This window comes from Pristiophorus japonicus, chromosome 26 (genome assembly GCF_044704955.1).
Source record: "Pristiophorus japonicus isolate sPriJap1 chromosome 26, sPriJap1.hap1, whole genome shotgun sequence".
Classification (NCBI taxonomy): Eukaryota; Metazoa; Chordata; class Chondrichthyes; family Pristiophoridae; genus Pristiophorus; species Pristiophorus japonicus.
In genome coordinates, this window is record NC_092002.1 from 5,236,061 (window position 1) to 5,249,993 (window position 13,933).

At 47.1% G+C, this 13,933-nt stretch overlaps 2 protein-coding genes across 6 annotated transcripts in view; one reads left to right on the forward strand and one right to left on the reverse strand.

The window, feature by feature from the left end:
• LOC139239132 (SPARC-related modular calcium-binding protein 1-like) overlaps window positions 1-5,166 on the reverse strand; it is a 128,235-nt gene extending 123,069 nt beyond the window's left edge. Inside the window, exon 1 of the mRNA XM_070867685.1 lies at window positions 5,005-5,166. Coding sequence (XP_070723786.1) covers window positions 5,005-5,091 — 87 coding nt within the window. The 5' untranslated portion in view covers window positions 5,092-5,166. The remainder of the gene's footprint in view (window positions 1-5,004) is intronic.
• LOC139239133 (dynein axonemal assembly factor 10-like) overlaps window positions 1-13,933 on the forward strand; it is a 237,527-nt gene that overhangs the window by 188,710 nt on the left and 34,884 nt on the right. The gene's annotated exons all lie outside the window — the stretch shown is intronic.

The window sequence follows — 13,933 nt, forward strand, 5'->3', positions numbered from 1 at the left end:
ACACACTCACCCCCCACACACCACCCCCCCCCCACCACACCACTCACCCCCCCACAACACACACTCACCCCCCCACACACACACACTCACCCCCCCCCACACACACATACTCACCCCCCCACACACTCACACTCACCCCCCCCCCACACACTCACACTCACACACACTCACCCCACACACACACCCACACACACTCAACCCCACACACACATACACTCACTCACCCCCCCCCACACACACATACACTCACTCACCCCCCCCACACACACACACACTCACCCCCCCCACACACACACACTCACCCCCACACACACACACACTCACCCCCCCCACACACACACACTCACACCCCCCACACACACACACTCACACCCCCCCACACACACACACTCACACCCCCCCACACACACACACTCACACCCCCCACACACACACACCCCCACTCACCCCCCCCACACACACACACTCACAGCCCCCACACACACTCACACCCCCCCACACACACACTCACCCCCCACACACACACACACCCTCCCCACACACAACACACACACCCTCCCCCCACACACACACACCCTCCCCCACACACACACACACACACCCTCCCCCACACACACACACACCCTCCCCCACACACACACACACACCCTCCCCACACACACACACACCCTCCCCCACACACACACACACCCTCCCCACACACACACACCCTCCCCCACACACACACACTCACCCCACACACACACACACTCACCCCCACACACACACACACTCACCCCCCACACACACACCACTCACCCCCCAACACACACACACACTCACCCCCCACACACACACACACACTCCCCACACACAACACACACACTCCCCACACACACACACACACCACCCCACACACACACACACACACTCACTCCCCACACCACACACACACTCACCCCCCACACGCACACACACACTCACCCCCCACACAAACACACTCACCCCCCACACAAACACACCCCCCCCCCACACACCACCCCCCCCACACACACACTCACACCCCCCCACACACACACGCCCCCCCCCCATACACACACACCCATCCTCCCCACACACCCATCCTCCCCACACACACACCCCACATCATCCATTTCCTCCATACACACATATTACGTGCACATATTACATACACACACTCTACACACACATTCCCCCTACAACACGCAGATACATGTACCCCTATCCATTCCCTCTACAGACACACACATTGCCCCCCTGCGCGCGTGCACACATATACACACACATACACATACTGCCCCCTACACATACACATTCCCCCATCACTCACACACACACCTCGTTACATTTAAACCCCTTAAGCAGTAAATTTACAAGCTCAATTGGAGTGAATCATTTTCCATTTCCGGTCGCGTCACATCAATCTTTCAACAAGTGAAAAGGGTTAAGGAAAATTGAGAAATTCCACAACAACAAAAAAAAACAGGCGCACAGCCCTCATGATATAAATGTTTGGCAAACTTTTTTCGATTTGTTTGCAAACACCTGATGCCATTACATAAATCCTGCTGGAATGCATCGCTGCGCCATGACATTACAGCAGCTGAAATGACTAATGGGGGAGGGGACTGTAGTTCCCAGCCCTTTCTCTCAGCGATCAAAGCTTATCTGAAAAGCAGCCCAATTCTAATGGCCTTTGCAGTCGAAACGAGCCAACGGCGTGTCTGTTTTTAGTTTGAATGCCCACCGCCTCACCTTAAAGCAGTTCCGCCCCTCAATCATCACAGCATCGTTCTTTCCTAACAAACAGGGTAACGATTAAAGCCAGTGTATTAAAAATGCATGCATTATACTGTTATTCAAGTTAAAGTTTTCCCAGCGAAGGTACATTTTGGGAATGCATAATATAGCTACTTATCTTGTTTACCTCCACTCGCCAGATCCGAGTCTCACCACAGGCATTTACGGAAGGCGGCCATTCAGCCCATTATGTCTGTGCCCGCTCTTCACCAGGGCAATCCAGAACTGGTCCCACTGCCCCGCTCTCTCTCCAAGTAGCCCTATATCTTCCTCTGCTATCAAATTTTTATCCAATTTTTTTTCCCCTTTAAAAGAGGCAACGGTCTCTGCCTCAACCACTCCCCTGTGGCAAAAGCATTCTATGCTCCAACAACCCTCTGAATCAAGAAATATCTCCTAATCTCTCCCTCTGCCAACCACAGAGCTGCAATTCAGGATGACACAGTGTGGAGATAAGTGATGCAAGTACACACACTGAGCCATCCGCTGTGAAAACCTGAACCTCACACCAGAGGTACGATCATTCTTATTGTAGTGAGGGCAGGCTGGTCACACTGCATCTTTGTAATGAGAATCTCACACACTAGCAATGACACAATAAATGTTTGCGTCATTGTGCCACAGGATTAGACAAACAACAAAAAATGAAATGATTAGAAACAGCTGCCTGAGTGGATGCAACAAGAGAAATCCATTCTCCGCCCTTCTCTGGTTAATTCACCCTTTCAATAAACTTTAACCTTTAAATGAAATAAAGACACCCTAGAAATTTATACAAACTAGATTGAAATAACATTTCTGCGAAAGGAGAAGGTTTTAGGAGGGAGGAGAAAGGATGGCAAATGTGAAGAAAAGAAAGAAAGAACTTGCATTTATATAGCACCTTTCACAACCTCACGATGTCCCAAAGCGCTTTACAGCCAATGAAGTGCTTTTTGAAGGGTAGTCACTGTTGTGATGTAGGAACCACGGCAGCCAATTTGTATACAGCAAACTCCCACAAACAGCAATATGATAATGACCAGATCATCTGTTGGTGATTTGATTGAGGGATAAATATTGTCCAGGACAATGGGGAGAACTCTTCGAAATAGTGCCATGGGATCTTTTACGTTCACCTGAGAGAGCAGATAGGACCTCGGTTTAACGTCTCATCCGAGAGATGGCACCTCCGACAGTGCGGCGCTCCCTCAGTACTGCCCCTCCGACAGTGCAGCGCTCCCTCAGTACTGCCCCTCCGACAGTGCAGCGCTCCCTCAGTACTGCCCCTCCGACAATGCAGCGCTCCCTCAATACTGCTCCTCCGACCATGTGGTGCTCCCTCAGTACTGCCCCTCCAACAGTGCAGCGCTCTCTCAGTACTGCCCCTCCGACAGTGCAAGGCTCCATCAGTACTGCCCCTCCAACAGTGCGGCGCTCCCTCAGTACTGCCCCTCCAACAGTGCGGCGCTCCCTCAGTACTGCACTGGACTGTCAGCCTGGATTTATGTGCTCAAGTCTGGAGTTTATTTTGTGACACCCTAAGGCCCCAGCATACCATCAGAGAGATGGAGGGCATGACAAATGCATTAAATCAGGGGACGGTAGCATAGTGGTAATGTTGCTGGACCAGTAATCCTGAGGCCTAGACTAATGATCCAATAGACCTGAGTTCAAATCCCACCACTGTAGTTGGGGAATTTAAATTCAGTTAATTAAATAAATCTGGATTTTTTTTTAAAAGCTAGTATCAGTAATGATAACCATGAAACTATCAGATTGTTATAAAAACACATCTGGTTCACTAATGTCCTTTAGGGAAGGAAATCTGCTGTCCTTACCCGGTCTGGCCGATATGTGACTCCAGACCCACAGCAATGTGGTTGACTCTTAACTCTCAGCAAGCCACTCAAGGGCAATTAGGGATGGGTAATAAATGATAGCTTTGTCAGTGACGCCCACATCCCATGAATGAATTGTTTAAAAAATATTTATTATTATATTGTTCATTTATTATATTTAGAATAAAATGTATTTCAAGAGCCTATGTCAGCTCTTTGAAAGCACTACCCAATTAGTCCCACTCCCCCTGCTCTTTTCCCGTAGCCCTGCAACATGTCTCCTTTTCAAGTAAATATCCCTTGTGAAAGTAACTGTTGAATCTGCTGTCAGCACATTTTCAGACAGTGCATTCCAGGTCACAACAACGCGCGGCATGAACATAGTTCTCCTCATCTCCCCTGGTTAATGGCATCTAGGTCTGTAAGCCTTCGTCAAAACTTAGCCCTGTCTTTGTCCTTGTCCAGATGCTGACTGACCAGCTGTGTGTATTTGCAGTATTGGAGAACTGTCTGTGACTCCTCTGCTGAATAAAACTGCGACCTCTAGGGGACACATTCACAAACTGGAGGTAATCAGTTGCAATCACAGAATTGCTATGTGTATTTTTTTAATCATCACAAATTTAATAAATGCATATTCTGCTTCGTGGCGAAAGGATTAAAATGAGCGAGAGGTTTCTTTCTTGGTGGTTCTGAAATTCACCTTATGAGCAAAGAGAGAGAGAGAGAGGTCATCCGAGAGGTTTCCTGATGTCAACCTGCCGACCACAGCCTGTCCGGACTCGCCCCACAACCAATAACCGAGGCAGCAGCAAGACATTTAACACAGGGACTGCGAAATACAGCTGCAAATCAAACTTTCTCCTGCTGAAAACCCCGCTACTGAAAGCAAAGCACCGCACAATTAGATGTCAAAAACATCCCTAAACACACATCAACTGTGGAAAGGGATGGAAAAATGTTCCCAAATAATTTCTATACACTTACCCATCAGATTTACTCCAAGAAATGGCTTCAAAATGTTTCCACTAAAAAGGGTCTCCTTATTTCAGATACTGAAACCTTACAGAACCCCGCATCCTTAAATCATCAATACCCAATATTCAGTATTTATAAATAGTTGCCTGCATAAGAAGTCACAGAACTTCAATGGGTTCACTGCATTTGGGATGGTTCTGAGGGACGTGAGATAACGCCTTGTTATAAAGGCGAATTCTGCCCAAATTATATTGGGGGCGAACTTGCCTTAAAACGAATTTTAAATATCCAGAACTGTACTAAAAGAAAGGAAATATGCAGGTTATTTTATAATGTATTACTTTAGTTATTTGACTTTAGTTGGTGGGACTAGGGGTGTGGGGTAGCTTTCCAGTGCGGTGCTTACCAGGGTCCTATCGAACCGGTGCGGTTTGGAAGGTGTGGTGAAGCCGAACAGTTCAATAGTCAGCAGTATGAGGGAGAGAGGCGACATCCCGCAGCCCTTTGGATGGAGAGAGAGAGAGAGATCCCGGAAAAAGCTGTTCAGCTGGTGTCAAGTTCCAACTTTGCAAAGTCTTGTCAGTTCCAGTGTGAAGTTTCGCTGCTTTTGTGCAATTAATCACCGCCGGTTGCCGGGGTATATAAACCTGAATTATCTTTTCTCTCCTTGGGGGGGGGGGGGGGGGGGTAGATCGGTGCCCGTGGTGTGACAGTGGCTCTGGCTCTCCTTCCAGCCCCCGGCGCCTGTGGCTCTGTTTGCCCGCACTCCGAGCTCTCACTCAGGCTGATCGCTGCCACTTTTAACCGGAGTGTTTGGGACCAGGCGCCCCACGTGGAAATAGGGCGAACCACGCCCCTTCTCCGTTATCCCCGCCTCCCCATGGATGTTAGCCCCGCCCACTCACTCATAACTCCTCCCTCTCTCTGCTAGCCACGCCCCCGCATTGGCAACAAGTCCCGCCCACTTCCTCATACCCATGCCCACTTATTCATAGTCCTGCCTACTCATAACCATCACCCGCTAATGCATGAGCTCCGCCCACTTAATTCAGAATTCCATTCCCCGCTCCGGGTAAACTACCTCCTAAAAAAATTTCATAGCAATTACATAGCGGTCGAAGAGAAAGCAGGAAAGGAGCACTGAGGGAATGATCAGCCATGATCATATTGAATGGTGGTGCAGCTCGAAGGGCTGAATGGCCTACTCCTGCACCTATTTTCTATGTTTCTATGAAGGGGTCGTTCAACCCGACTGCCTGCCTCTCTTTCGCCGCTACATTCACGCCTGGGGTGTTCCCGGAGATGGAGCCCGCGGTGTCCACCGGCACACTCGAGGTCTTCTGTGACCGGCGGGCACCAGAGGGACTGGACTGCTTCATCACCCCAAGGAATAGTATTTTAATTTGTCAAGTTTCTTTTAAATGTTTTGTTAAGTGACAATTTTTATTGGTAGGGGGACACATGCTTAATTTAATCTAGGCAACTGCCTGATAGAAGGAAAAGAGTCAGCACAGAAACAGGCCATTCGGCCCAACCAGTCCATGCCGGCGTTTATGCTCCACTCGAGCCGCCTCCCGTCTTTCCTCATCTAAATCTATCGGCATAACCCTCTATTCCCTTCTCCCTCATGTGTTTATCCAGCCTCCCCTTAAATGCATCGATACTATTCACCTCAACCCCTCCCTGTGGCAGCGAGTTCCACATTCTCACCACTCTCTGGGTAAAGAAGTTTCTCCTGAATTCCCGATTGGATTTCTTGGTGACTATCTTCTCGTGACAGCCTCTAGTTTTGCTCTTCCCCACAAGTGTATCCACTCCTTTCATAATTTTAAAGATCTCTATTAGGTCATCCCTCAGCCTTCTCTTTTCAAGAGAAAAGAGACCCAGCCTGTTTGGATTCAACAAAAGCATTTTTCCATGTGCAGCCTAACAATTGCGTCTAATCTCCTTTTTACCGGCTTGTAAATGTTGGTCCTTTTGATTTTTTGTTCCCAATCATACTTTATCTCTCAATGTTTAAGTGTATTCACTTTCTGCCATAACAAAATGGACTGCTGGTCAACCAGGAAAGAATGCCTTGCACTTAAGTGGCACCGCTCGTACCCTCTGTAGGTGCCAAAGCACCTCACTTGCATGAATTACTCTTTGTCGTGCAGTCAGTGTTGTATAGACAAAGGCAGCAGCCACTATCCACACACCAAGGTCTCACTCACAGCAATGACCGTTTAATCTGTTTCTGTTGGTCTTGGTTGGGGAGGAATTTTGTCCAGGACAGCTCTCTACTCTTCTTGAAAAAGGAGGCACGGGATCTTGTACCTGTGCCCAAACAGGCAGCTGGGTTGGGGGCCTCGGTTTAACGCCCCATCCAAAAGGACATCAAATAGAAAAGAAAGACTTGCATTTATATAGCGACTTTCACGACCACCGGGCATCTCAAAGCACTTTACAGCCAATGAAGTACTTTTGGAGTGTAATCACTGTTGTAATGTAGGAAACGCGGCAGCTAATTTGCGCACAGCAAGCTCTCAAAAACAGCAATGTGATAATGACCAGATAATCTGTTTTAGTGATGTTGATTGAGGGATAAATATTGGCCCCAGGATACCAGGGATAACTCCCCTCCTCTTCTTCGAAATAGTGGCCATGGGATCTTTCATGTCCGCCTGAGAGAGCAGACTGGGCCGCAGTTTAATGTCTCATCCAAAAGCTCTCTCAGTGCTGCACTGGGAGTGTCAGCCTAGATTTTTGTGCTTAAGTCCCTGGAATGAATCCACAACCTTCTGACTCAGAGGCGAGAGCGCTGCCCACTGAGCCACAGACTAGATTATGTCTTGACTTTGAGGTAAGAGTGCTCCCACCAAGCTGATACTTGGGGGTGAGGATTCCACATTTCCTGAGCTTCTGTCATTTCATCAGTGGGGATGAGTGAAGAGGGTGCAGTCTGGCCAGTCCTCCCTGAGCTTTGCTTAGCCTTTCCACCAGCCTCTCTGGGGACAAGCCAGCGTCCAACCTCACCAATATCATGGAGTGTGTCCAGTGCTATAGTGCCTTGATTCAGGAATGGACTGCACCTTGAGTGCTTAGATATAAGTTTGAGTCTGAAGATCCCCACTTTGCGAGCTCACACTCTGCTCACTAATGTTAAATATCGCTAATTAAATACATCTAATTCCAGACTCTATATAGCACTGTCACCTACTCAAAAACTCAGCTATTTATAACAAATTCCATTTATTGTAAATCGGATCCCCGGACTCTGAGTAAATGCAGCTGCCTGGGGAGCTTCATGACTCAGGAAGGTCCCAGATCGACATCATTAGCCTCAATGTCTCAGAACTTGGAACAGGGGAAATCCGTCAAGGATCCTGCTCCAGATCTGTAACTAATTCCTGTTGGGTGTATGGCAAGGCTGGGCTGTGCTGCCCACATGCTAAAACTAAACTGCCCACTGACAGACACTTTCAGAGGAAGACTGGCCACTTGGGTAAAGAAAGAAAGAAAGGCTTGCATTTCTATAGCGCCTTTCACAGCCATTGGGCACCCCAAAGCGCTTTACAGTCAATGAAATACTTTTGGAGTGTAGTCACTGTTGTAACCTGGGTAACCCAGCAACTTACGCACAGCAAGCTCCCACAAACAGCAATGTGATAATGACCAGATAATCTGGTTTTTTTTGTAATGATGATTGAGGAATAAATATTGGCCAAGGATACCTCCCCCTGCTCTTCTTTGAAATAGTGCCATGGGATCTTTTACGACCACCCAAGAGAGCAGATGAGGCATTAAACAACTTTTCATCTAAAAGACAGCGCCTCCGACAGTGCAGCGCTCCCTCAGTACTGCCCCTCCGACAGTGCAGCGCTGCCCCTCCGACAGTGCAGCTCTCCCTCAGTACTGCTCCTCCGACAGTGCAGCTCTCCCTCAGTACTGCCCCTCCGACAGTGTAGCACAGCACTGCCCCTCCGACAGTGCAGCATTCCCTCAGCCCTGCCTCTCCGACAGTGCGGCACTCTCTCAGCACTGCCCCTCTGACAGTGCAGCACTCCCTTAGCACTGCCCCTCCGACAGTGCAGCACTCCCTCAGTATTGCATTGGAATGTCAGCCTAGATTTATGTGCTCAAATTCCTGAAGGGACTTGAACTGACAACACTCTGATTCAGAGGCAAGTGTGCTATCCACTGAGCCATAGCTGACACTGGTAAGGAATACGGTAAAGGATGTCTCTGGTGCCTGTGGAATCACACCCCAGCAGGGAGTTAGCACCTTCAGGATAAGAAGGGAAATATACATTAACATTCCCCTCCACAAATGCACATTTTAAACAAAATAAATCTCCTCTTCCTGTAGGTTTCCCTCACAAAACATGCCATCCCAGGGTGAGCGGGGAAATCGCACTCAAACCTCTGCCTTTGTCGCTCAGTACTTCTAAGCGTGAGAATCTGCTCAGTTTGAATCACTGCAAATTTTTCTCACTTTCTGTGAGCTAATCTACTGGCCAGGAGGAAATTAAAAAATATTGTGGAGGTTCAAAACCAGGTGATTGATGTATTAGAAGAGTTGGGGGCACCACAGAAATGAGCTTCAGTGGGGAAGGGATGAATGGCCCTTTTTTATCCCCGACAACTCTATATTCTAACATCTGCCCTCAACGATTCAGATAAGACTGGGAGTTCTGCGTGTTGGGAATTGCATGCACAAGCCCCAACACTCCATGCCCCAGCGTGTAGATCCATCAATCTTTCACACCACCTGTATTCGGTTTTAAAAAATCTTTATACTCATCATTTATAAATTGGTTTATAAAATGTTTGCTCTAGGCTTGAGAAATCTCCACCAATGATTTCACACTGAGAGGCTGGGTTTACTCAACCAGCCTTCCTGTTGTCTAAAATGAAAGACTTGGATTTATATAGCGCCTTTCACAACCTCAGGACCTCCCAAGCAACTGTACAACCAATGAAGTACTTTTGAAATGTAGGCACTATTGTAATGTAGAAAAGTCAATTTGCACACAGCAAGCTCCCATGAACAGCAATGAGATAAATGACCATATAATCTGTTGGTTGAGGAATAAATATTGGCCGGAATTCCCTGGCTCTTCTTCAAAATCAGATCTTGGTCCACCCAAGAGGGTTTAACGTCTCATCTGAAAGACGGCATCTACGACAGTGCCGCACACCCTCAGTACCGCACTGGAATGTCAGTCGAGAATATGTGCTCAAGTCTCGTGGGGATGGGCCTAAATGGGTCCGCAATATGAGTAAGTGTACCCACTGGAGGCCAGAGGCGAGCAGGGAGCTCCAGCATGTCCACTTCAGAAGCAGGCTCGAAGTTTGGGAAATGGGAGGAGCGAAGCGGCAGTCAGCTCTGCCGACTGGTCCGCTGTGCAGTCCCAGCATCCGATTGTTGCATAAAGAAAGATACCGAGTGTCACCAAGACCATCAATGGCATCACAGTGACCATCAGTGGCGTCATGACAATTGACACCTGGAGCGTATTTGCTTCATGGGTTCTTTGCTTAAGAATTCACAGCTGACACATTTACTGTGAAGAACTAGCTGGTATATTAGCGGAGGATTAACAATCAAACTGAACCCTACCAGTTCATTAACCAGGCTCACAACTACACGCCTCATCATGGAGAACCTGAATTCAATAAACTGGGGTTTTATTGAGTCATAGAAACATAGAAAATAGGTGCAGGAGTAGGCCATTCGGCCCTTCAAGCCTGAACCACTGTTCAATATGATCATGGTTGATCATGCAACTTCAGTACCCCATTCCTGCTTTCTCTCCATACCCCTTGATCCCTTTAGCCATAAGGGCCTCATCTAACACCCTTTTGAATATATCTAACGAACTGGCCTCAACAACTTTCTGTGGTAGAGAATTCCACAGGTTCACAATTCTCTGAGTGAAGAAGTTTCTCCTCATCTCGGTCCTAAATGGCTTACCCCTTATACTTAGACTGTGACCCCATGTTCTTGTGAACATCACGTGACTGGCTAAGCTACTCACAGTGCATCAGCTCCACAAGTGTCTGAGCATGCTAACAGGTACATACAAACTCAGAACCATTCCAAAAAGATCCACATATGGGGTAAATTACTTCAAAAGTGCAGGCACTGTTATGCAGGAACATAGGAACAGGAAGACGCTGTTCAGTCCTTCAAACCTGGTCCACCATTCAATTAGTTCATGGCTGACCTGTGTCTTACCTCCATCGTAAACATCTTAATTACTTCATTTCTTAATCTTTTATACTCAAGGGAATACAAGCCTTGTCTACGAAACCCGTCCTCATAATTTAACCCTTTTAGCTCCGGTACCATTCTGGTGAATCTGTGTTGCACCCCCTCCAAGGTCAATAAATCCTTCTCAGTGTATAGCATACACGTCCCTGAGTCAGAAGGTTGTGGGTTCAAGTCCCACTCCAGGGACTTGAGGATATAAATCTAGGCTGACACTCCAGTGCAGTGCTGAGGGAGTGCCGCACTGTCAGAGGTGCCATCTTTCAGATGAGCTGTTAAACTGAGGCCCCGTCTGCTCTCTCAGGTGGATGTAAAAGATCCCACGGCATTATTTCGAAGAAGAGCAGGGGAGCTATCCCGATGTCCTGGGGCCAATATTTATTCCCCCAATCAACATAACAAAAACAAATTATCTGGTTATTATCACATTGCTGTTTGTGAGTGACTACACTCCAAAGGTACTTCATTGCCTGTAAAGCACTTTGAGACATCCGGTGGTTGTGAAAGGCGCTATATAAATGCAAGTCTTTCTTTTCTTTTTCCTGAAATGTATTGCCCAGAACTAACGTAGTACTATAATTGAGTCTAACCAGAGCTTTTTATAACCGTAACAAACTTCTGCTCCTTTGTCTTCCAGCCCTCTTGAGATAAAGGCCAGTATTCCATTGGTCTTTTTAATTATCTTTGTACCTGTCCACTAGACTTTAGTGATCTCTGTACTTGGTCCTCTGAAATCTCTCTGCTCTGCCACAGTTCCTAGCTTCACACCATTTAGAAAATACTCTGATCTATCTTTCTTTCTGCCCTTTCTTTGAAGATAGCACCTGACTCGGTGATTGACATTAGGGTGAGAGGGAGTTTCCCTTTAACTCTCGGAATAGTGCTTGCTTAGCATCACAAAGTTTTCCAAGGAAACTTGTAGAAAAGGAACAAATGTCACAAGCCTTGTGAAGGAAGGGAGCAAAAGAAAAATACTGCTGAGAAATACCCCTACTGAACTAAATATGCGGAGTCCTTTTGAGGTCAAGTTGGCTTCTAGATGTCGCCTGGTGACTGAAATTCAGTAGTGTAGTGGTAATGTTATTAGACTGATCAACTGCAGAGTTTGAATTCAAATCCCATCATGAGATGAGAATTTGAATTCAATTTTTTAAATCTGGAAATTAAAAAGTTAGTATCAATAAAAGTGACCATGAAACTGTTGGATTGTTGTAAAAACCCAACTAGTTCACAAATGTCCTTTCCCAGTCTCCAGTCTCACACCAACATGGTTGACTCTTAACAACAACAACTTGTATTTATATAGCGCCTTTAACATAATAAAACATCCCAAGGCGCTGCACAGGAGTGTTTTAAGACAAAACAAATACATTTGACACCGAGCCACATAAGAAGAAATTACGGCAGATGACCAAAAGCTTGTCAAAGAGGTCGGTTTTAAGTAGCCTCTTAGAGGAAAGAGAGGTAGAGAGGCGGAGAGGTTTAGGGAGGGAGTTCCAGAGCTTGGGGCCCAGGTAGCTGAAGGCACGGCCACCAATGGTGGAGCGATTATAATCAGGGATGGTCAAGAGGGCAGGATTAGAGGAGCGCAGACATGTCAGGGGAGAGGGGGGGGCGGGGGGTTGTGGGGCTGGAGAAGATTACAGAGATAGGGAGGGGCGAGGGCCATGGAGGGATTTGTAAACATGGATGAGAATTTTGAAATCGAGGCCGTTGCTTAACTGGGAGCCAATGTAAGTCGGCGAGTACAGGGGGTGATGGATGAGCAGGACTCGGTCCGATCTGCTGTGATCTGTCTTAACTGTTGTATCAAGCTACTTATGGTTCAAGAAGAAGACCCGTCACCACCTTCTCAGGATAACTAGGGATGGGCAGCAAATGCCGGCCTTGCCAGCAAAGCCCACATCCTGAGAATGAATTGAAACCTTCTTCAATGGCAAAAGAAAGACTTGCGTTTATACAGCACCTGATCACGCCGCTCAGAAATCGTTCAGATTACTTCATATACAATGAGTTACAGTGACTGTTGCTAGCCTGGTAAATATGGCTAATAACAGATTAGGCATGTATAGGGTAGCTCATTCATACGATGGATGGGTCGATTTGCACACAGCAAGATCCTACAAACAGCAGTGAGACAAATGACAAACAGTCAAGAAACGGAAAAGTCCCTCTTGAACTCAAATTTTTGCGGGTTAGAATCTAACGGGATTTTGAACGACCCGAATGTCTTTGGGGTTAATTTTGACCTGGTGTGACAGTATAAAACAGGTTATAGCGAAATGGGCAGCCTGTTTTACATCTCTCCCGATTTTTATTTCCAGTGACTGATCTGGGTCCACACCTAAAACGTGTGTTTCCCTCCAGTGATGCTGACTGGACTGCTGAATGCTTCTGGCATTACCGGGAATGGTAGCATAGTGGTAGTGTTACTGGACTAGTAATCCAGGGCCTGAGAATTCAAATTCCAACTCGGCAGCTGGGGAATTTAAATTCAATTCATTAAATAAATCTGGAATTAGAATCTAGCATCAGTAATGGTGACCATTTAACTACTGGATTGTTGCAAAAACCCATCTGATTCACTAATTTCCTTTAGGGAAGGAAATCTGCCGCCCTTACCCGGTCTGGCCGATATGTGACTCCAGACCCACAGCATTATGGTTGACTCTTAACTGACATCTGAAATGGCCCAGCGAGACACTCAAGGACAATTAGGGATGGGCAATAAATGCTGGTCTTGCCAGCAACATCCACATCCCGTGAATTAATTAATGCTGTTTCAGCCTTCCAACATCCGCGATATTTCAGTTTTCGCCAACGTCTGTCGTCTTGGTGAAATACCGGGGGAAAGAGGGTGGTGGTGGTAGCACTTTTTCATCCCAAAGAGCAAAGGAAACAGCCAGAACGAGCAGCACAGATTAGTTACATTGGTGAGGACAAACCTTGAAACAGCAGGAAACACCTGTGTGCTGTGCTGTACCTGATCCAGACCCACCCAGAGCCCTGTGGAACCATCATTATATTTTGGCAGGAATCTCACCCAATACAGTTTCCAACTGCAAGCCAGCTACACTCATCC